This window comes from Microcaecilia unicolor, chromosome 5 (genome assembly GCF_901765095.1).
Source record: "Microcaecilia unicolor chromosome 5, aMicUni1.1, whole genome shotgun sequence".
Taxonomy (NCBI): Eukaryota; Metazoa; Chordata; class Amphibia; order Gymnophiona; family Siphonopidae; genus Microcaecilia; species Microcaecilia unicolor.
This window is the reverse complement of record NC_044035.1, coordinates 228,917,027-228,939,659: the sequence shown is the minus strand read 5'-3', so window position 1 is coordinate 228,939,659 and position 22,633 is coordinate 228,917,027. Positions and strand designations below refer to the sequence as shown.

Genomic DNA, 22,633 nt, shown 5'->3' with positions numbered 1-22,633 from the left:
GTTGAGCTGAAAGGAGAGCATATGTAATGGAGTATACAGGAATGTCCAGACCTCTTTAGGAACACTCCCTCACAGAGATACCTTAATGACGCCTAGATCTAGAGCGCGCAGCAGAAAGGGTATAGTTCAATAGGGTGGATAAACTCCTAAAGTAAAGACAAATCAGGGAGGCCCAGGGAAGACAGCAGCAGCTCTCCAGCGTACACTTTTACAACCTTGTGTGTAAATTAACAGAAAACTGCCTAAGGCAGTGGTTCTCAACCTAGTCCTTCAGACACACCCAGCCAGTCAGGTATTCAGGATACCTACAATGAATATGCATGAGAAAAAATTGGATGCACTACCTCCATTGCATGCACACTCTCTCATTCATATTCATTATGGGTATCTTGAAAATCTAACTTGCTGGGTGTGTCTTGAGAACTGGGTTGATAACCATTGATCCAAGTAAGGAAAATATTTTTCTTGGAACACCAGGGCAGTCCTGATCCTTTATGACTTGCAAGAGACTATTTTCGCTATTAAGTTACCATGCCTGTGAAGTGAATAGGTTTCAGCATATATTGAGTACATTAATAAGAGTTTTGTTTTACTTTTCTACAGTTATTGGCTGTGTCTGTGGAGGCTCCACACTCATTCACACTAATACAGGCTGCTTGACAGAGTTCCAACACGATTTGCTAAAGTGCCTTGTGCTTCTGACTTGTTTCCCCCACTTCCTCTCAATCTCCTCCTCAAAAATGGTGTCAGCACCTCTGGTTGAGTGCATGTGTATATGATGAAAACAGGCAGTTTGTTCATCCCTATGGTCATGCATTTGGTAAGTTGGCAGCAAAACTAATCGAAAATGTCATTCATTACACTTTGCTATTAGTCAAAAAAATGAATAAACATCCCTATTATAGAGCATGGACATTTCTGCTAGAAGATCGACATTATTGCGAGGCAACAGATGTACTTCTCCCAAATTGGGCAATGTTCAGAAGCATATTTTAAGTGAACCTTTTTACTTATGGGAAGTGCATAGAAATTTGCTGCATCTCCCATGAGAAACATTTTTGTTATTTTAATCTTTTTTTCTTTTTGAAAATTCAAATTTTATTTACAGCAGAAATCCATAATGCTGGCTGAATGCCAACTTCAAAACACATACAATAGCAAAGAAAACAATACTCCACCCTAACCTGCACCACCCCACCTAATTTTCCACGTCCCAAAGTGTTAAGGCAGAGATCAACCCAGAGGAGAACCAGAAAGAAAATAGTAACATAGTACATATCAAGGTTTGTTTGGTTTTTTTTTTTTGTGATTAAGGCTGTTAAAGGGCAGTTTATAAAGTAGAGTATATGGAAACAAAATCAATTATTAGAACGTCCCAAGAATATCAATACAATTCTGGTTTTTGAAGCATAATGGAATCACATCTAGAACTACCCATTCTACTCATAAAAATACATGCAAAAGCCATGACAGTGTTGATCGCAGATTGGCCAGATACTCCTCTTCAACTAAAAGGGATTTCCATAGAGGATAATTAAATACGAACATGAAAGCACTAACAAAAAGGAAATGAAGTGCAATACAAACACAAGAAATTGTATAAGACACCATGATGCTGTTGTGGAGAAATTAAAAGCTGCTAAGCATACATAAAGGTTGAGCCAACAGTACTATCCTAAATGATATCCTAACAATTACCAAAAATGATATACTATGGAGTCGATACATAAAGGTATTTACCTGGACAGAAGAGGCTCCTTCCTGGTTAAAACCCTGCTGAGCTGGCCATCCAGCAATATTTAGTGTCATTTAAGTGGGTAGTACCACTGAATATTGCCTGTGACTGCCTATGCACTGTACCATTAGTGTTGGGGTGATCTGTGGGTGGAGCTTGGGCAGAGTCAGTACTTAACCAGTTAGCAGTGATGAATTCATTATGCTAACCGGTTACATAAGCACTAAAGTTAAGACAGCAAAAAGGCCAGTCTGAATTATCAGCCAGTTTGTGGTTAGCTTTCAGATGATCGTTGCAACCCAGATGTTTAATGCTCATGCTTCTCAAAAATAATACTCTTCAAACAACTACTACTGAATTTATATTTTTATTCGCTTTTTATCAACTTTTATCAATTTCTATCAGTTTTTCTAAAAAATGAGGAAAAGCCTGAACAGACTCCTTCTTGGCAGTACAGCCGACCAATTATAGGAGTATTTAACTATCATCATGGGCTAAAAAACCTCCCAAAATTTTATTTAAACAAAGTCCAAACGGACTTTCCACTTAGCTTAATGAGGATGCACAGATTTTTCTCAAGAATTTCTGACTCAAAAAGAGTTTTCATTTTTGAATACCAGGTATCCTCAAACCCCAGTATTCTATATGTTGCCAAAAGTTCATAAAACCTTGGATCACCCACCAGGACATCCCATTGTGTCTAGTAGGGCAATCCCTTTCGGAACCACTATCTATGTATGTTGACGCTTTTTGCGTCCATTTGTGGAGCGAACTAAATTCTATATAAGAGATTCCCGAGATTATTTTGTGTCATCTGTATCAGGTTGATCAAGTTTTTAAGGATTGCTGGTTGGCTACACTGGATGTGGTATGTTTATAAACAGTGACACTGCAAGCAGCAGCATTGGATGCGCTGGCTACTGTACTGAATTTGCGTAGCGATTCAAACAGTCCCCATGTCTTTTATTATTTCTTTGACATCCTTGGCTATGAAAGAGAAATCAGAAGTAACCATGGGAGTAATGATGGCCCCTTCCATAGCTAATCTATTTGTGGCCCACTTTGAAGAACAGCATGTATACTGCTCCCCTTTTTTGGAGGTTGATATGTGGGTCTGTTTTATAGATGATACTTTCTTTGCATGGAAGGGATAAGAAATGGATCTCCTGAATTTTATTCAGTATCTTAATGGATGCCATTCACCCCTGAGGTTCACTGCACAATATAATAAGACAGATATTTCATATCTGGATTTTCTAATAAAAAAAAAAAAAAAAAAAAAAGAAGAGTGTGGATTTGAAACAGCTATCTTTAGGAAAAGCACAGATAGGAATACTTTTATAGACTACGGTAGTCACCCAAAGAAATTGAGGGACAGCCTTCCCCTCTCTGTTTCCGAGATATCGTTGGATCTGCTCTAGAGATTTGGATTTTAAAGAAAAATTGGCAGATCTACAAAAGCGATTACTAGACACAGAATATCTGAAACAGCAGCTTATAGAAGAGCAAATTTTAATAATCGTGGATATTAATGCAGAGAAACGGGGAAGATGATGACGAAGGTATCTTGACCTGTGGTCCTGAAGTTTACAGCTATTACATCCAGGGTGACAGCAGCGATAAGAAAGCACTGGCATGTAGTACAAACGATGCCAGTGTTTTCGGAGGTGATTCTCAGGTTTTCGTACAGTAGAAGTAAAAATCTGAAGGAGATCCTGTGTCCTGCGGTGCTCAGAATGGATAGAGAGCAGGTTGCTATTGAATCAGAAGAAAGTGGACATAATGTTTGAGGATCTACAAACACTGCTGTGACTATCATGATGCTACACATTTGACATGCTCCACAATCGGGTATGAATATCCCTCTCCAATCAAGAACATCTTGTATGACGGATTTTATGATCTACAGTATCCAGTGTCCATGTAGGAAGCTATACATTGGACAAACATCAAGAAGACTGTCGATACGTTTAACTGAACACGAGTACTATTAATACTAAAAGTATCTTCACCATTAGCAATGAATTGTGACAAGGAACAACATACGTTTGAATCTTTGTGCAGCATTATCATGCAACAAGTAGAACCAAAGTGAAGAGAAGGAGGAGACAGAAAGATGCATTTTACTACAATTAGAGAAAAAATTGATTTTTTTTGTTTGAAAACACTGGAACCAGGAGGCTTAAATTCTAAATTAGAATGGTGTCATTTCTATTAAAAACTGTTGACACAGCTTTTAGTGGAGCATTTAGGCACCATTTTTTGACTGTGTAGATTCGAGCCAAACAGCCATGAAATGAAGTGAGGTATATGAATATGCTGATGTTAGCAAATTGCTTAGCAGAGTGATATCCTGATCTGGCTTTTTTTTGTTCAACAGTTGGTGTGCCATGGACCCCGACAAAGTCATTGAAACGTTGCCATTGTCAGTGAATAATAATATAAAGTAAGTAATATTCATTGGAAGAGGATTATTTTTGAATTATGACATTTGCTATCCTCGAAGGCTCTCTAAAACCGTAATGCTCATGCTTCGATATAGCTCAGTATTAAATATCTGGGCACAGTTCAGCCCACGGCCATCAGCGGCTTACAAATGGCTGATCACTGTGTACTAAATATTGATGAATGCATTTTCTTTATGAAATAACTTAAAATGTTAAAATTACTTGTAGGTTGATAGCCATTTTTTTTTTTAATATCGTACTACCTCCATGAGCACATTAGTGGTCTAAAGTGTGATGAAAAAAAAAAAAAAAAGAGAAAAATGAGGGAGAGAAGTGCTTGCGTTTCATATTCAGCTACTATTAAAACTTATAGCCACCAAATCCAATTAATTAGCCTTCAATAACAAAAACACTAAATACAAAATAATTAAATATTCAAATATAACATGGATACTAGTCAAACCCATTTAGGATTTAAGAAAGATGGACTAGACATATAAAAAAAAAGCAGTTAATGTAATTTAAACAATTAGAAACTAAACTATATAGTAAACATCAGAAAAAAAAATTGTGTGTAAGAAATAAACATGTTAGTCCAATACAAAGGGGACAGCTTATTTTTTCGATTCTATGTATTAAACTTCATTTCTGTCTAGCCAAGGCTTGTTCTGCCATTTATGCCAAATATTTCTACTAAAGATAAACAGCATTTTCTGCTTTAACGTTTTAAATTGAGCTTGGGATCCCCTCAAGCAATGACCAAAAGATGAAAATTCAAAGATAAATAGCCTTTTACATACCATTTTTGGGAATAAGGTCCATGTCCCAGGGGCTTAGCCTCTCCGTTTCGACGTTATCCCATCTGTTCAATCACAAAACAAGAACAACTTAACAGATTCAAACAAGCAGCAAAATGAACCTCACTGACCTGTGCTGAATGGAGTAAAATCTGAATATAAAAGCTGTGGTACTCAAACAAAAGAAATTCAAAGAAAATGCAGGAAGAACCAAACCCCCCACCCCGCATTTCCTCCCAACCATCCTCCAACTGCACTTTTACCATTGTAGAAATCCATGCAGATTTACAAAAAATGGAGTGAATTTTAGAAGCACATATAAAAAGAATCTGTTCATTAGCATCTACACAGTGATTAAAAAAAAACTGCTACTTAAACATATAGATGGCAGCATACAAAGACTAAGGGGTGTGTTCTTCATAGACAAGCAGGCTGACTACAGTCATACAAGCGATGTCGTCACCCATGGTAAAGCTAACCAGGTCTGCCCTCCCAAAGCTCGGAACTCTCCAGCAGTTTAAAAATAAAATATTTGAATGAATAGCTGTCTACTGATAACGACAAACAGTGCATGGCAATTCATCACCACGTTAGTAAAGATCTCAGCTCAGACTCTCATAAAGAGAGATTGGGAGATCCAGAGTTGAATAAGCCCTAGCAACATGTTGCAGACCTGCCATCAGCCGTCCTCTGTTGCCTGTAAAGATTTTCAGCAGGGAAGGTCCCAGGAAACTACAGGGCAAGCGAGCTGCAAACTCCAAAATGATGGCAAAAACAAGCAGACCAGATGAGAAAGTCAAACCAGATATTTATTAAAATAATATAAATTCAAACTACCCAACACAGGTCTTGCTTCGCCCACATCAGGGCTGCGTCAGACACTCTGTATGGTGGCAGCAAAAAGTATCACCACAATGGTTTCACTGGATTCTGGACAACAGCCACATAGATGACCAGGAATGGGAAAAGTCGGAGTCCCCAAGGATGCCTGTTGAGTATCGCAGTGCAGAAGGAGGAAAATGTGGAAGGTTTAAGAGTTATCAGTTCCCTTCTCCTATCCCTTGTAGATCCTGGCACTAATCGAGAGTGGCGGGATCTACAAGGGAATTGGCAACTCTTAAGCCTTCCACACTTTCCCTCTTCTGCACTGCAATGCTCGACAGGCATTCTTGGGGGCTATGACTTACCGTTGCTCCTGTTCATCTATGCAGCTGTTGCCCAGAATCCAGTCAAACCATCAAGGTGATACACTATTTGCTGCCACCATACAGAGCCTGATGCAGCTCCTGTGTAAGGTGTCACGTCTGTGGTCGTGACCCCTCTCAGGCTTACCTTATTTCTTGCGGTCAGCTTCTAAGCTGGCTTTTGTCTGTTCTTCCTGAGTTAGCTTTGTCTCTGTCTCTGTGTGCTGGCTGCTTCCAGCATGGCTCTGATTTCTCCACTGTGCTGCACCTGTGCATGTTGAGCCACTCTGTGCTTCAGTATGCTTTCTGCCTGCTTCTTGGTTTGTGCTCCCCTCGCCCTCTGGTGGCCAGAACCGGTGGCTGCCATAGACTGTCTTGCTGTCCCTACCCATTCCAGGCTTCAGCCCTGTCCGGTCCAGATCTTCCAGGCTGCCAGACTTGTCTCTCTTGTTTGTGCCTGAACAGCACCCATAGTTGCCTGGAGATTGCTGCAGCTGAGCCTCAGGTGCTGATGGGCTTTATTAATCAGCTAGAAACTTCTGTGTTTGCCTTTGCAATGTCTAAGGTCCCTGGTATGTGGGTGTGCTCTGTGCACTTCTGCCTAGTCCAGTTTTATTCTGAGTTCTTGCCTGGTTCTTGTTTGTGTGTAGTTAGCTTTGGTTTTATTGTTTAGTTCCTAGTTTTGTTTCTGGTCTGCATTTCCTTGTCTTGTGTCTGTGTTCTCTATTAGTGGCTGCTTGGCAGCTTTTAGTCCTGACTCCCTCCTGTCTGTGTTTCTGTCTTAGTGGCTGCCTGGCAGCTTGTAGTCTTGACTCTGTTGTGTGTTTCCTGCCGGTATCCCGTTCCTGCCCAGTCCGGTAAGTCCTGCCGGCCACCTGCACCCAGGAGCTCAACTCCTGGGGAAGGGTGGTCAAGTGCAGGTGAAGCCTTGTTCCAGTCCTGTGTTCCAGTCCAACTGTCCAGTGTGTTCCTGCTTTGCTTATCCCTGTCTGCAGTCCCTGCTTTGTGTGTGTGTTAGCCCAGTGCTGGTTGGGGTGGTTTTGCCTGCCACTGCCGCTCCCTGGCAGCGGCCCAAGGGCTCACAAACCTAGTTGTTGCTTTGAGGCCTGACATACCAGGCTATAATCTTTTTAGGAAAGATAGAGAGGGACGTAAAGGTGGAGGAGTAGCTCTGTATGTGAGAAATGATATCACAGCGACTGAAATGACAGGGAACTGGGGAAAGGAAGAAGCGCTATGGATCACCTTAAAAAGAGAGGATAGAACCTTGGTCCAAGTGGGTGTTGTCTATAGACCCCCGACACAATTGGAGGAACTAGATAAAGATCTGATCGCTGATATTCAAAAGTTGGGGAAGAAAAGAGAGGTGCTGTTGTTGGGAGATTTTAATCTGCCGGATGTAGATTGGAAGGTTCCGTCTGCGAAATCGGAAAGTAGAGAGATTGTGGATGCTTTCCAAAGTGCTTTGCTCAGACAAATTGTGACGGAACCCACAAGGGAGGGAGCCACGTTGGATCTGGTGCTCAAGAATGGGGATAGTGTGTCAAATGTCCGAGTGGCTGCACACCTGGGAAGCAGTGACCATCAAACGGTTTGTTTTGATATAACGGCTCATGTGGATGGCGGCCACTCAAAACTCAAAGTCCTGGATTTCAAGCGAGCTGACTTTAACAAAATGGGGGAATACCTGAGGAAGGAGCTGATGGGCTGGGAGGACATACAAGAAGTGGAAGGACAGTGGTCCAGGCTGAAAAGTAATAAACAGGGCCACAGACCTTTATGTAAGGAGAGTAAATAAAAGCAAGAGAAAAAGGAAACCGATATGGTTCTCAAAGCAAGTGGCTGAGAAAATAAAGATTAAAGAGTTAGCGTTCCAGAAATACAGAAAATCTCAAGAGGAGGAACACGGGATGAAACTGAAAGAAGCCAAGAGAGAGGTACGTCTGGCGAAGGCGCAAGCAGAAGAACAAATGGCTAGAAATGTAAGGAGGGGAGACAAAAACTTCTTCAGGTATATTAGTGAAAGGAGAAAGACTAAAAAGGGAATTGTGAGACTAAAAGATACAGCGAAACGCTATGTAGAAAATGATGAAGAAAAAGCTAATTTGCTAAATAGATACTTTTGTTCTGTTTTCACTGAAGAAAATCCTGGGGAAGGACCGAGAGAGGAGCGACCAACAGAAGAAAGGAGGTTTTAATGCCCCTGTATAAGACGTTGGTGAGGCCCCACCTAGTGCTCAGTTTTGGAGGCCGTACCTTGCGAAGGATGTTAAAAAAATGGAAGCGGTGCAAAGAAAAGCTACGAGGATGGTATGGGATTTGCGTTCCAAGAGATTTGCTGACCTGAACATGTATACCCTGGAGGAAAGGAGGAACAGGGGTGATATGATACAGACGTTCAAATATTTGAAAGGTATTAATCCGCAAACGAATCTTTTCCGGAGATGGGAAGGCGGTAGAACGAGAGGACATGAAATGAGATTGAAGGGGGGGGCAGACTCAGGAAAGATGTCAGGAAGTATTTTTTCACAGAGAGGGTGGTGGACGCTTGGAATGCCCTCCCGCGGGAGGTGGTGGAGATGAAAACGGTAACGGAATTCAAACATGCGTGGGATATGCATAAAGGAATCCTGTGCAGAAGGAATGGATCCTCAGAAGCTTAGCTGAAATTGGGTGGCGGAGCAGGTGGGGGGGGGGGGGGAAGAGGGGTTGGTGGTTGGGAGGCTAGGATAGGGGAGGGCAGACTTATACGGTCTGTACCAGAGCCGGTGATGGGAGGTGGGACTGGTGGTTGGGAGGCGGGAAATACTGCTGGGCAGACTTATACGGTCTGTGCCCTGAAAAAGACAGGTACAAATTCAAGGTAAGGTATACACATATGAGTTTATCTTGGGCAGACTGGATGGACCATGCAGGTCTTTTTCTGCCGTCATCTACTATGTTACTATGAGGTCTGACATTAAGCAATTTGAACTTATTTTAATAAACATCTGGTTTGACTTTAATCATCAGGTCTGCTTGTTTATGCCATCATTTTGAGATTTTCAAGTCATGTGCCGAATCACACCTCCCCTTAAGCTTTGAAGTGGCAAGATTCAAGGTACAACTCTCCAGCATAGAACTGATGTGATTATTATTAACATTTGTATAGCGCTACCAGACGCACGCAGCGCTGAACACCTGACATAGAGAGACAGTCCCTGCTCAATAGAGCTTACAATCTAAAAATAATACAGACAAGACAAGACAATTAAGGGCGAGGGAAGTGATAAATGTGTCTACCTTGGCTCCAACACATTCTCATAACACAATGGCTCCTCAAGGGTCAATCAATTCAAAAGGACATCCCCAGCATAGGGGCATCAAACTGCAACTCCTCCCCCTCAGCTCTGATTAAACAGATTGATTACAATAAAGGTTTCCCCAGAGATTATGTAAGTGTGGGAGGGCATCCCCAGACACAATGGTTCCTTCCCCTCAATGCCAACTACTTTACTATAGAAAAGGGCTTCTTCAAGCACAACTCATTCACTCCAGAGCCCCAAATGGCAAACGGTACCAAAATCATACTGTTGCAGATAGATGTCAGAGGACAGCTCCTCCTCCACATTGTGACAGCAATCTGCAGACAAAGAGCATGCTAAAAATAAGACTTAAAGGAGCGCTGGGCCAAGACATTTGTCTCCAGTTCACCAAAGGTCCCCATCACCTCATTTAGGGGTCCTTTTACTAAGCCACACTAAAAGGTGGATGGCGCTGTCAGTGTGTGGTTTTCCTACCTCTGTGGCCACTTTTAGCATGGCAGTAAAATGGCCACAGTTGTGGTGGTGGTGGTGGGGGGTGTAATTGCCACACACTAATTTCCTCATTAGCGTGTGGCCACTACCGCCAGAAGCACTTACTGCCATCTATTTAACCCTAGAACGCATATTGGGGGCCTTTTAGGCCCCCATGCTTACATTTTTGCTATTATCTGCAAAATTACTTTAGTTAGAATTTTGAAACTCAAGGTATTACTCAAGTATGTCATTGTTGATAATATCTAGTTGTTCATATAATTTTTTTTCATAGGCATTATGGTGTAACAATGCTTGTTTGGTGAAAACTACATCTGTACGAATTGGGGGCCTTTTAGGCCCCCGCTGTTTTTATCATGTTCTCAGAAGTGTTTGTGTCTCAAGTTACTTTATTTGTACTCAGTAATGCTGGTGGAGGGGCCAGGGTGTGGATAATAACATGTGAGGATGTCATGTGATTTTTGGAGGGAGTGATAAGGCCATGACATCACCTCAGGTCCTCTGAACACTGAGGACAGTATACACTGTGAGCTAATTGCTGAAGGACCTGTGATAAGATAAGCTGTTGAGAGGAAATCTGTTTCATTTTCTAACATCTAGTCAGCAATGGCACAGTCTTCCTCCAAGTGTCTGACTGACCAAGAGATTGAAGCGATTATGTTTCAAAGCGATGATGAAAGTGAACTATCTTTGTCTGATGAAGAATATCTGCCACCAGCTAATCAAACATCCTCATCCAGTGATTCTTCTGATGATGAAGAAGTGAATCTAGTGGATCCTCAAGAAGTGATAAGTAGAACATCCAAAACGAATGTTTTTTTGGGACAGTAATCCTACATTAGTCGGACGTACTCCAATACACAATATTGTGAGACAGGCTCAAGGAGCTGTGGGAAGTCCCAGTTACTTTACCCCTAAAGATGTATTCTGTACTTATTTTTCTGACAATATTGCAGAAGAGGTCCTATTATGTTCAAACCTAGAAGGAAGACGTATCGCTTCAGCAAAAAATAAGTCCTGGAAAAATATCTCAAAAGAGGAACTTTATGCATATATTGGACTCTTCCTGCTGGCAGGGAGTCAAAAATCGTATGATGTCCCAATACGAGAATTATTTCTGGACCCACTTTCTGATCCACACTATAAGGCGACAATGTCAGTGGGCAGATATGAGGAAATTAGAAGGATCATTCGCTTTGATGATAAGCGAACTCGTGCAGCGAGGTTTGAAACAGACAAATTAGCCCCTATCAGTTATATCTGGAACATATTTATCAAAAATTGCACAAAACTTTACAATCCTAGTACTAATGTTACTGTAGATGAGCAACTTGTACCGTTCAGAGGACGCTGCAAATTCATACAATACATGCCCAGCAAGCCAGCCAAGTACGGTATAAAAATCTTCTGGATGTGTGATTCTGCAAATTATTATGGCATAAATGGCGTAATCTACTGTGGCAAAGAGGTTGGTGCACCAGTACAGAAGGATCTGGGGTCTGAAATAGTCAAAACTCTTGCTGTTCCAATATTCAATTCAGGTAGAAACATCACCATGGACAATTATTTCACCAATGTTGAACTAGGCAATTTTCTGCTTGCAAAAGCTATTACACTTGTTGGTACTATAAAGCAAAACAGACGAGAAATTCCAGCAGCACTCAAACACAATCGTCAGCGAGCACTTTATGAGAGTGTCTTTGGATTCAATAACAAAGCGACTTTGGTATCTTACAAGGCAAAGAAGGAGAAATCTGTAATTTTACTCAGTACCATGCATCACGATTGCAGTGTTGACAGCAATAACCAAAAATTGAAACCAGAAATCATCCTGCATTACAATGCAACAAAAGGAGGTGTAGATAAAATGGATGAGATGGTGGGAGAATATTCGTGTAAGAGGCAAACAAAACGATGGCCTGTAGTACTATTTTCAAATATGCTTGATGTAGCAGCCCTAAATTCATTCATTATTTATACAGAAACTCATCCTGAATTTCATGCACAGAGGAAGGACAGGAGACGCTTATTCTTGAAGGACCTTTGTCATGAACTTGTAATACCTCACATGATAGAGCGAAGCGACTTGAAATGCTTGCCAAAGAAAACTAAAGAAGCAATGAAACGGTGTGGCGTACAGTTTCAGATTACTCCAGAGCCAGGAGAAAGAAAACGAAAGCGTTGTTTCATGTGTCCAAGAAACATAGAGAGGAAAACTGAGCGATATTGTTCCACTTGTAAGGAAACTGTTTGCAAAGAACACTCTTCTGAAAAAATAACATGTCAGAATTGTTTGGAAGACTAATATAATAGAAAAGAAAGTTAGAATAAAAATGTAGCTGCAGCTAGTTTGCTATAGATTTCTATGCATTTTTGTGTGTTTTCATGTCTTTGCGTGAAATTTGGGAAAAAAAAAGATTTTTTGGTGTTTTCTGTGAAAAATTATAATTAAAATGTTGTCCACTATTCATATTTTATTGAGCAATTTTGAAATAAACTTGTGAAAGTTATTTAAGTGTGTTTTTCTACATTATGTGCATGGGGGCCTAAAAGGCCCCCATGACGTTAATATGTATATTTTTAACGTCATGCGTTCTAGGTTAAGAAGGGATGAGGGCTCCCGCACTAATTTGGGTAGCATGTGCTAATGTGCCCACGCTACTTGATTAGCACAGGCATTTTATTTATTTTTATTTATTTTATTTTCATTTTGCTCACACACTTTTCAGTAGTAGCTCAAGGTGAGTTACATTCAGGTACACAAATATTTCTGTCCCAGGAGGGCTCACAATAAGTTTGTACCTGAGTCAATGGGGGGGGGGTTAAGTGACTTGCCCAAGATCACAAGGAGCAGCAGTGGGATTTGAACTGGCCACCTCTGAATTTCAAGACCGGTGCTCTAACCACTAGGCCACTCCTCCACTCCCTAACCCCTCCACTGCCTGCCTACTCGCTGCCCCCAGACACACCTCACGTGGCAAAAATTTTAAAAATATATAGTTTTTACCTTTTTACACGTGGTAGGTCCGCGTTAGGCCTATCATGTCTTTGTAAAAAGGTCCCTTAATCTTGAATAGTTCTTCAGGACAATAAAAGAAAAGATCTTCCCATTCAGTCTCTCTCTCTCTCTCTCTGTGTACAACATTATCCAGTGATGACTGAACTTGGAAGAGAATTTTTTTTATTTCAATATTTTTATTGAAAAGAAATAAAGTATTTAACATATTATGTAAAAGAGGTCACGTAATGCTATGGGAAGGAGAAGACGCTGATTTGCAGCTCTCCTATCTCAAGAACCCAATATTTTACTGACCTGTCAGTCCCCTCATTCAATACTATCATAATTACACCCATGCGATCAGAACGGAGTGGATTTCAGCCGTGAGCTGTAATAATGTTGGTGAAACTGGCGAGGAAAGAGCACGAGAGGAACTGCATGCAGGAAGAAATTGCTGCAGCAAACCTGGCATGTACTGCACCAAGTTCGCTTTGGGTCTTGGAGGTGGCAGCCCAAGTAGCAACACTAAAGGAAATGCTCTTAAATAAATGTCAGGCCCCAATGGAAGGGAAAATAAGCAAAATGCATGCGGTAATAACAGAGCTTGGTAAAGACACGGCCCTATACCAGCAGCGGGTTGGTGAACTCGAGGAGTGCAGCTGAAACTATGAGTGCCCAGCTAAGAAAACAGCTCACTACTTGTCAAGATAAAATTGAGAAGCTGGAAAATCGCTCCCAAAGGAACAATCTTTGGCTGCTGGGCATCCCTGACACTATAACGGATGCTGAGATCCTGGGCTTTTTGGAGGCGATGTTTATTTACGAGTTGGGTCTTCCTGAGCACCTGGGACCGCTGCAGGTGGAACAAGCCCACAGATTAGGCCCATGTAAATCAGACTCAGACCCTGAGTGGTAATTCTAAAAATATTGAACTATGCACATAAAGCGGCAATCCTTCAAGCACTTCTGGAAAGGGGGGGGGGGGGGGAGAGGGGAGGAAGGGGAGAAAAACTCCAATATCAGAACAATTAATTACTTTGATATCAGGATTACTGAGCAGGGGTAGCTACCAAAGAGAAAACTTTTTCGCCCATATGTTCCAAGCTATTTTCAGCAAAAATATACTTCTGTTTCTAACCAGGTTGCAAATCCACCATTGGTGTCAGACTCATTTTTTTGGAAATAACGGAGGCCGCCACAGAACGATGACATTGATAAAGACTATCCAGATGTGTGGAACCATGCGATGGGATTAATTTTGTAAGCGGTACTTTGATACACACGATACTACTACTACTACTTAACATTTCTAAAGCGCTACTAGGGTTACGCAGCGCTGTACAATTTAACATGGAAAGACAGTCTCTGCTCGAAGAGCTTACAATCTAAAAGACAAATGTACAGTTAATCTGAAAGGTCAGACAGATTGGGGCAACCTATATGTTCGAAAGGTTAGGTTCCGAAAGCAGCATTGAAGAGGTGAGCTTTAAGCAAGGATTTGAAGATGGGTAGGGAGGGGGCTTGGCGTAGGGATTCAGGAAGACTGTTCCAGGCATAGGGTGAGGCAAGGCAAAATGAGCGGAGCCTGGAGTTGGCAGTGGTGGAGAAGGGTACTGAGAGGAGCGATTTGTTGTGTGAGCGGAGGTTACGGGCAGGAACGTAGGGGGAGATGAGGGTAGAGAGGTAGTGAGGAGCAGCACACCGGGTGCATTTGTAAGTAAGGAGGAGAAGCTTGAATTGGATGCGGTATCTGATCGGAAGCCAGTGAAGTGACTTGAGGAGAGGGGCGATATGAGTATATCGGTTCTGGCGGAATATAAGACGTGTGGCAGAGTTCTGAATGGATTGAAGGGGGGATAGATGGCTGAGTGGGAGGCCAGTGAGGAGCAAGTTGCAGTAGTCGAGGCAAGAGGTAATGAGAGCGTGGACGAGAGTTCGGGCCCTAGGAAGGCTCTCGTCTAAGCGATTTCTCCTCTCTCCCCTGCCCTCCCCTCCATGTCCAGTGATTCTTCCCTCCCCTCCCATCCCCTCCGTGTCTCACGATTCTGGCTTCCCTTACATGTCCAGCGATTTTCCTCTGCCCTGCCTTCCCATCCGTGTCCCGCGATTCTCTCCTCTCTTCCCATCCATATCCAGCAATTCTCCTCTGCCCTGCCCTCCCATCCATGTCCAGCGATTCTCCCCTCCTCTCAATGGCAAGTGACTCTGTCCTTCCTGCCGCCCTGCCTTAAGTCGTTCATCTTACTTGAGGTTGCAGTAGTGGCAGGCTGGGCTTGCATCGTCGCCTCCAGCCTTCTCTCTCAGTGTCCTGCCCTCCTCTGACGTCATTTCGTCTTTACGCGAGGGCGGGACACAGAGGGAAGGGAATGCAACGCTGGAGGTGAGCTGATGTCAGCATGCTGTTACAAACCCAGCCAGCCAGCCATCCAGGGAAGCAGAGTTAAAAATTATTATATAGATATATATACAGTGCACTTCATTTAAGTGCACGTCGGATAAGCGAATGCTCTGTTTTAACTGCATGCCGCACTTTGGTTCCATTTTTGGCGCCATCAATTTCTATGGGGACAAACTTCGGTTTAGTGCACCACTGATAAGTTCAAGATTCGCTTATATGCATGGTTTAAGACCGCTCCTCTTCAGGAAAGACTCTGCATAAGCGTGTGCACAGAATACGGAAGCCGATTGGTGCGTGACAACCGATGAGATTTCAAATTTACTGCCTCTAACTGCCACAGGCAGAATAAGCGAAAGAATGCTGTTAGAGCATGCACCGGGGTCGTCATCGCGACGGAACTGTAGGACTTTTTAACACTGTCTCAACGAATAGAAGTTCTTAAAAAATTAGAAAACAAAGTCAAGCATCTATTGCTAAAGAATATGGTATCAATCCCAGTCAAATTTCACGTGTCTTGAAGCAGAAAGACCAGCTTCTGGAAGACTGGCAAAACAATACAAATCCACAACGGAAACGAAAATGGGCAGGAAATGCTGAGGAGGTAGAAGATGCTCTTCTTCGGTGGTTTTCTCGAGTCAGGAGCAGACAGTTTCCTGTCAGTGGCCCACTACTTATGGAGAAAGCTAACCAGCTAGCTGAAAGCCTTGGACTAACTGAATTCAAAGCCACTGCTGAATGGTTGGAAAGATGGAAGGAGAGGAACAACAAAATTCAAGAAACAGCATGGTGAAAAACAAGATGCTGATAACTTTGGTGCTGAAAATTGGGTTATTTCAGTCCTTCCTACCATCTTGAACGAGTTTGCACCTCGTGACATTTTCAATGCTGACGAAAACGGTCTCTACTGGCGAGCGATACCTGATGGAACACTTGCAATCAAACATGCCAAAACTACTGGAGGTAAAATGTCGAAGGACTGACTGATGATCCTCCTTTGCTGCAATATGGATGGGAGAGAGAAGTTGGAACCCCTCGTCATTTGAAAGAGCAAACAGCCCCGTTGCTTCAAGAAAGTTAAGCGACTTCCTGTGTCATACAAAGCTAACACAAATTCATGGATGACTGGGGAAATTTGGAAGCAGTGGCTAAAGAAATTAGATACCAGAATGCGGGCACAAAAGCGTCAGATTTTGTTGCTTTGTGATAATTGTGCTGCACACAGGGATGATGTCAGGCTGTCTAACGTCAAGGTGGTCTTCCTGCCACCAAACACTACCTCTCTGATCCAACCTATGGATCAGGGCATAATAGCCAATTTCAAACAACAATGTCGGGCTCTTGTGCTATGTCGTCTGATGAGCGTTATGGATGACCAGACTGGCAAGGATAAACGTGCTGTTGAACTGGCTCTAATCTATCACTGTTGGATTCCCTACAAGAAGCCTGGAATCATGTTACACAAGCAACCATTGTGAACTGCTACAAGCGGGCAAGCGTTAAGGATGTGGAGAGGGATGAAACAGATGCAGCTGTTATGAACGCGTCAGATGAACAGGTTATAGACATCCCAGCCGGTGTTACTGAAGAGGAATTTCATCGCTACATAGCTGTTGATTACGACCTACAAACAGCTGATGACAACACTGATGTCCAGATATGCGCCTACACGCAGGCAACAACGGCCGATGATGAAACAGGTGAAGAAATGAGCAGCGAGGCACATACTAACGAAATTCAACAACCTCCTGCTGTCACTTTTGCAAGAGCGTGGAGAGTCTCAACACCGTGCGGGCCTATCTGGAGTGCAACTTAAAAAATAAAATACAGTGCCATCCTTGCACTTAAGCGGATGGCACTGTATTTTATTTTTTAAGTTGCACTATACTAAGTTTTACGAAATCACATACTATGTAATTTGTTTCAGCTGCCAGTGCTGGGGACCACAGGCAGTTTATATGATGTTGGAAGGGGATGTCTGTGGGGTGGAAGAGGGTGTCATGACATGACAAGCTCAATCAAGTGAGAACTGGAATATTATGAGAAAGAGGGGAATTGGAATGGGCAGGGATGGGGAAAGGGGTAAATTGTTTTTTTTTTTTCTTGAGTTTTCAGGTTTTTACATTCATTGCTTGTACATTTCTTGATCCTTCTATTTTTTTTTTTTAATCATTTTCATTTTTCTTTTAGGGAAATGTTTTCATTGCTAAAGAAACATGCAGCTATTTTATGCTGGAGACACACAGTTTTTGCAAATAGTTCAGCTTGTTTCAATCCATTGACTTCTACCTCTTATCATCATCCATTATCCTTTCCTATAATGTTTTTGGTCTCATGCATTACACCAGTGCTCTCTAATTGATTTCATACCTCACACTAACATTATCGGCTATTGTCTCACCTAAAACGTAAACCACACTGAACCCTGGAAAGGGAAACCATGGCAAAAAACGGATATAAGCTTTCCTCCAAGAAACTCTATCATCTTTGGAACATAAAAAATTTCATAGGTGATGGTTAGGACCGATTATAGAATCACCAGTATTACACCTTAATGCAGGAGTGTTCAATCTATTACATAGAGGTTTGGATTTTCAGGTTCATAAAAACACACTCCAGTCCAGATGGGTGGTATGTAATAGCCCAGTTAATAATCCAAAAACAAAAATTTTGATGTGCAATTTCTACACACCCAATGTATTTAAAAATCAGGTTTTTTGCAAATTAATAAAATCTTCTCTTCCCAATTTCGGAGGACGTGATATTGGGAGAGGATTTTAACAGTCTACGACACACAACTGGACAGATCTCATCCTTCAGCTTAGACTCATTTAGATTTCAGTAAAGGGCTATCCCTTGTATATAGTGTTCAATCTTCTAGATGTGTAAAAACACCCAGGAGAGAGACTACACACATCTATCTCAAGCACACTCTACCCAGGCAAGACTGGATTATTTTTTACCTTCCCAGGCAGCGATGGGTCCCTTATGGCATTTCGGACCACGCGTTGATCTGGATTCAGTAGCGGGGGAGGGGGGAAGTCATATGGACATATCACAGTGGAGATTCCCATTACAGTTATACAATGACACTATCAGGAATATATTCAAAAGAAATGGCAGTATTATTACAACAATAATAGTACACAGATCCACCCATTTTATTCTGGGAGACCGCTAAGGCGGTATCGAAAGGGGACACCATATTATATCCATAAAAGACGGATGTGGGATCATAATATCTTGCACCTGGAAACTCAAATTCGTACACACAGAATGCAGTTTGGTCATTACACAAGTACTGCTATACTGGGACAGACCGAAGGTCCATCAAATCCAGCAACCTGCTCTTAGGGAAGTGTTTTCACCTTCTTCAACCAATCGTAACTCTCAGAATAGATGCTTCCAGATTAGGATGGAGTGCTCACATTCAACACCTTACACAAGTATGTTGGAAATTATAAGAGAAACACCTTCATACAAATCAGAAGGAATCAAGCAGTCCTCCATACAAGGCAAGCCTTTAAGAAACAGATGTCCAACAAAACAGAGATTGAGATGGACAATCAATTGCTATGTTTTATATCAGAAGTGGGCAACCACAGTCCTTGAGAGCCACAACCCAGATAGGATTTCAAGATTTCCATAATGAATATACGCGAGGTTGATTTGCATGTACTGCTTCCACTGTACACAAATATACCTCATGCATATTTATTATGGAAATCTTGAAATTTCGACTGGGTTGTGGGTCCTCGAGGACCATGGTTGCTCACCCCTGTTTTATATCGACGAACAAAAACACGTGAGCTTTGTTGGAAAGTAAAAGAATCTGGATCTTAACAGTAAGTACAAGATTTTTTGATAACATCATATCTCCCAGGGGATCAAAATCAAATTGCAGGCTCTTTAAGCCAGCACTTAGATCCTCATATGAGGTTTCTTGATGAGGTAGTCCTCGACAAGATCTTCCAGAAATAGGGGTCATCCAGCATAGACCTTTATACAAATGCAATAAACAGGAAATGTCCATGTTTTTGCTTCTATCCAGTCAAAGGCACATTAACAACTGATGCCTTTGCAGTGTCAGACGAGGCTTCTTTTCAACCAATACCTATAATAGCAAAGATCTACCGCCACAATGCAATGATGGTAACTTTAATAACTCCTCAATGGTCCAAACAAATATGGTTTCCTTTCCTCGAGAAATTAGTTCCTCCTTAGCTATCAAAGATTCCATCTCTAATAACTCAAGGGAAAATCAACCTCCATTCCCAAGCTCTTGCGGCTTGGACAAGAAAAGGTACTTTGTAGCACAGCACTCCATTCTAAGAGAAGTGCAGGAAATCTGCTAAAAAGCAATCCTCCAATTCTTATGAATTCAAATGGAAAAGATATGTATTGTAGTGTGGTAGTCAAAATTCTGATCCTGTTCACTCACCTGTGCATTTGTTCTTGAAATGCCTTTTTTTTTTTTTTTTTTTTTTTTAAGGACTTGCCACAACTTCAATCAAGGTGCACCTTAGTGTTATTTCCGCATACCATGAGCAAGTGGATGCAAAGCCAATATATAAACATCCCCTGGTAGTAAGGTTCATGAAAGGGTTAATATAAGACTACCTGTCAAGAAACTTTCAGCAACTTGGGATTTTAATTTAGCTCTCTCGATTAATGGGATCACCCTTCAAACCATTAAATCTTCTAAAGTTTTTCCTGGAAGATGTTATTCCACTGTATGAGTGAAGACCAAGTCAAAACTGTACTTACAGCTTTTTTGATCAGATTGGTGCTTCACACACACAATTTTTATTTTTTTAAACTAAAGGTAGTTGCAACTTTTCACATTAATCAGCCAGTGGTGCTACCGGCGTTCTACCCACTGCCCCACAGACCAACAGATGAGCAGTTGATGCACACCTTGGACTGCAGAAGGTCTTTGGAAGTCAAAGGACAAAATGTTCCAACATACTGAATTTGTCCTACAGCCCCCTAAGATCAGTGTCTCAGCAACATTACTCCATCTGTATGCATTGTATAATCTCTCTCTTTCTGCTATAAGCAAACAAATACCAGCCTTCCTGTTAAAGTCATTGTCCATTAGCTTAGAGCTATGGCAGCAGCAATAGAACAGTTGCATAATGTTTTGTCAGCAACTTGGGCAACACTACACCTTTGCAAAGCATTATTGCATTGACCAAGCTTCAGCTGCAAATTCCGCATTTGGTAAATCTGTTTTCAGAAGTTTTTCTAGTTAAACTAGTTCTCACCCTGCTCCATGTGCATATGATTCTGAAAGATATTCATTAAAAGTTGTGATTAAGCTTCAACCTACCTAATCTTCTATTTGTTTTCTTTACTTGGGTTATGAAATGTGAAATAAAAACTCCTCATATTCATGACCCTCAGCTTTATCACTTGTGTGGCTGCAGACATACTACTTATATATACATGGATAAAGTGTAGCTGCTTACCCTGTAATGAGGTTTCTCTGTTGAAAGCAGGACATTACAGCCAGTTACTTCATCCATCCATGCTGGGGTTGAAGCTTGTTAGAACATGAACAGAAGAGGGGCAATTTCTGGAGCACAGGAATGACTGTGGCAAGCTCAGAAGTCTCTGAGCTCTGGAAGAGCAGATCCATGTCAGCTCCTTTATGGGTGGTATTGTGTGACTATAGTATTCTGCTGTCCACGAAGAACCCTTGTTACAGGGTAAGAAACTACTTTGTGGATGTAACTCCCATTAAAGTATATGTGCTTTCCATATTTTAAAACAGCCAAAACACATATAAAGTGCTCCCCACATCAGCATTTATACAAGATATAAGTGATGTATAACTCTTACCTGTGGTTTAAAGGAATGTTTAAGGGAGAAACCGTGCTTACTACTACAATTTTAAAATCGCGTCCCTTTGCAAAAGGTTTGTTTGGAGGACAGCTCCTTAGCTCCTCATGGATGTGCAGATTTAAAGAAGCTACCATTTATACATGTAGGTAGTACCATTTACATACAAACTGAAAAAAACATTTGTGTACATAATGCTATTTATATGTATAAACCCACTAGAATGCTTATTATTATTTTTTTAATAAAGTGTTTCTCTTGTGGGTTGCACCAAATACGTGTCTCTTTAGCAACACACTATATTTTATAAATGCTTCAGGTTCACAAGCACTTATTGTCCATTATACTATTTATAGAAAGTTATCTTGACATGGTTTATTTTAATTAAAATCTGAGTATGGATTGGAAACCTACATTATAAATTACTTCAAAAGATACACACACCTTCATAAACTGGTTCTACATTTGTAATAAATTAGCTTAAGCTTTACAATAATCAGGTAAGATCATTGAGCTTACTGGACAATGTAGCACTGAAAGAGACTGTCTGGATAATCAGTTTGATGTGGTTGCTGATCAAGAACTGTTCCAAACCACCAGGCATCATCTATTATTGAGCGAAATCTGTCTCCTGAAAAGAAAAATAGATTTTATAGATATTGCTACAAAATTCAATATTGCAAATCCTACAAGATTAATCATGCATCCTGGAATTGGCCCAGTGGCTCAGCGAAAGTTTTATGGCTATGCAGGAAACGTGTGTTTGATTTTGAGACCTGGCTTCTGTTCTTTAGACTAGCCAGGGTTTTAAATACCTAAGGGGGTCTTTTACTAAAGCTTAGCTCGAGTTATCTGCAGCAGGGACCATTTTATTCCTATGGGCCCTGCTGCAGATAAAGCGAATGCTACATACCTGTAGAAGGTATTCTCCGAGGACAGCAGGCTGATTGTTCTCACTGATGGGTGACGTCCTCGGCAGCCCCTCCAATCGGAAAACTTCACTAGCAAAGGCCTTTGCTAGCTCTCGCACGCCCATGCGCGGCCGTCTTCCCGCCTGAACTGGCTCGTGTTCGTCAGTCCCGTATGTAGCAAGACAAAGACAAGGGAAGACACAACTCCAAAGGGGAGGTGGGCGGGTTTGTGAAAACAATCAGCCTGCTGTCCTCGGAGAATACCTTCTACAGGTATGTAGCATTCGCTGTCTCCGAGGACAAGCAGGCTGCTTGTTCTCACTGATGGAGTATCCCTAGCCCCCAGGCTCACTCAAAACAACAAACATGGTCAATTGGGCCTTCCAACGGCAAGGACATAACTGAGATTGACCTAATAACTTATCCAACTAACAGAGAGTGTAGCCTGGAACAGAATAAAACATGGGCCTAGGGGGGTGGAGTTGGATTCTAAATCCCGAACAGATTCTGAAGCACTGACTGCCC

The 22,633-nt window shown here is 41.7% G+C and overlaps 1 protein-coding gene across 2 annotated transcripts in view; it reads right to left on the bottom strand.

Moving 5' to 3' along the window:
- Window positions 1-22,633, bottom strand: part of BRWD1 (bromodomain and WD repeat domain containing 1) — a 523,732-nt gene that overhangs the window by 209,843 nt on the left and 291,256 nt on the right. For both annotated transcript variants that reach the window (XM_030203838.1, XM_030203839.1), the window contains exons 28-29: window positions 21,717-21,828; window positions 4,983-5,044 (exon numbers count right to left, since the gene is read on the bottom strand). In XM_030203838.1, coding sequence (XP_030059698.1) covers window positions 4,983-5,044; window positions 21,717-21,828 — 174 coding nt within the window. The remainder of the gene's footprint in view (window positions 1-4,982; window positions 5,045-21,716; window positions 21,829-22,633) is intronic.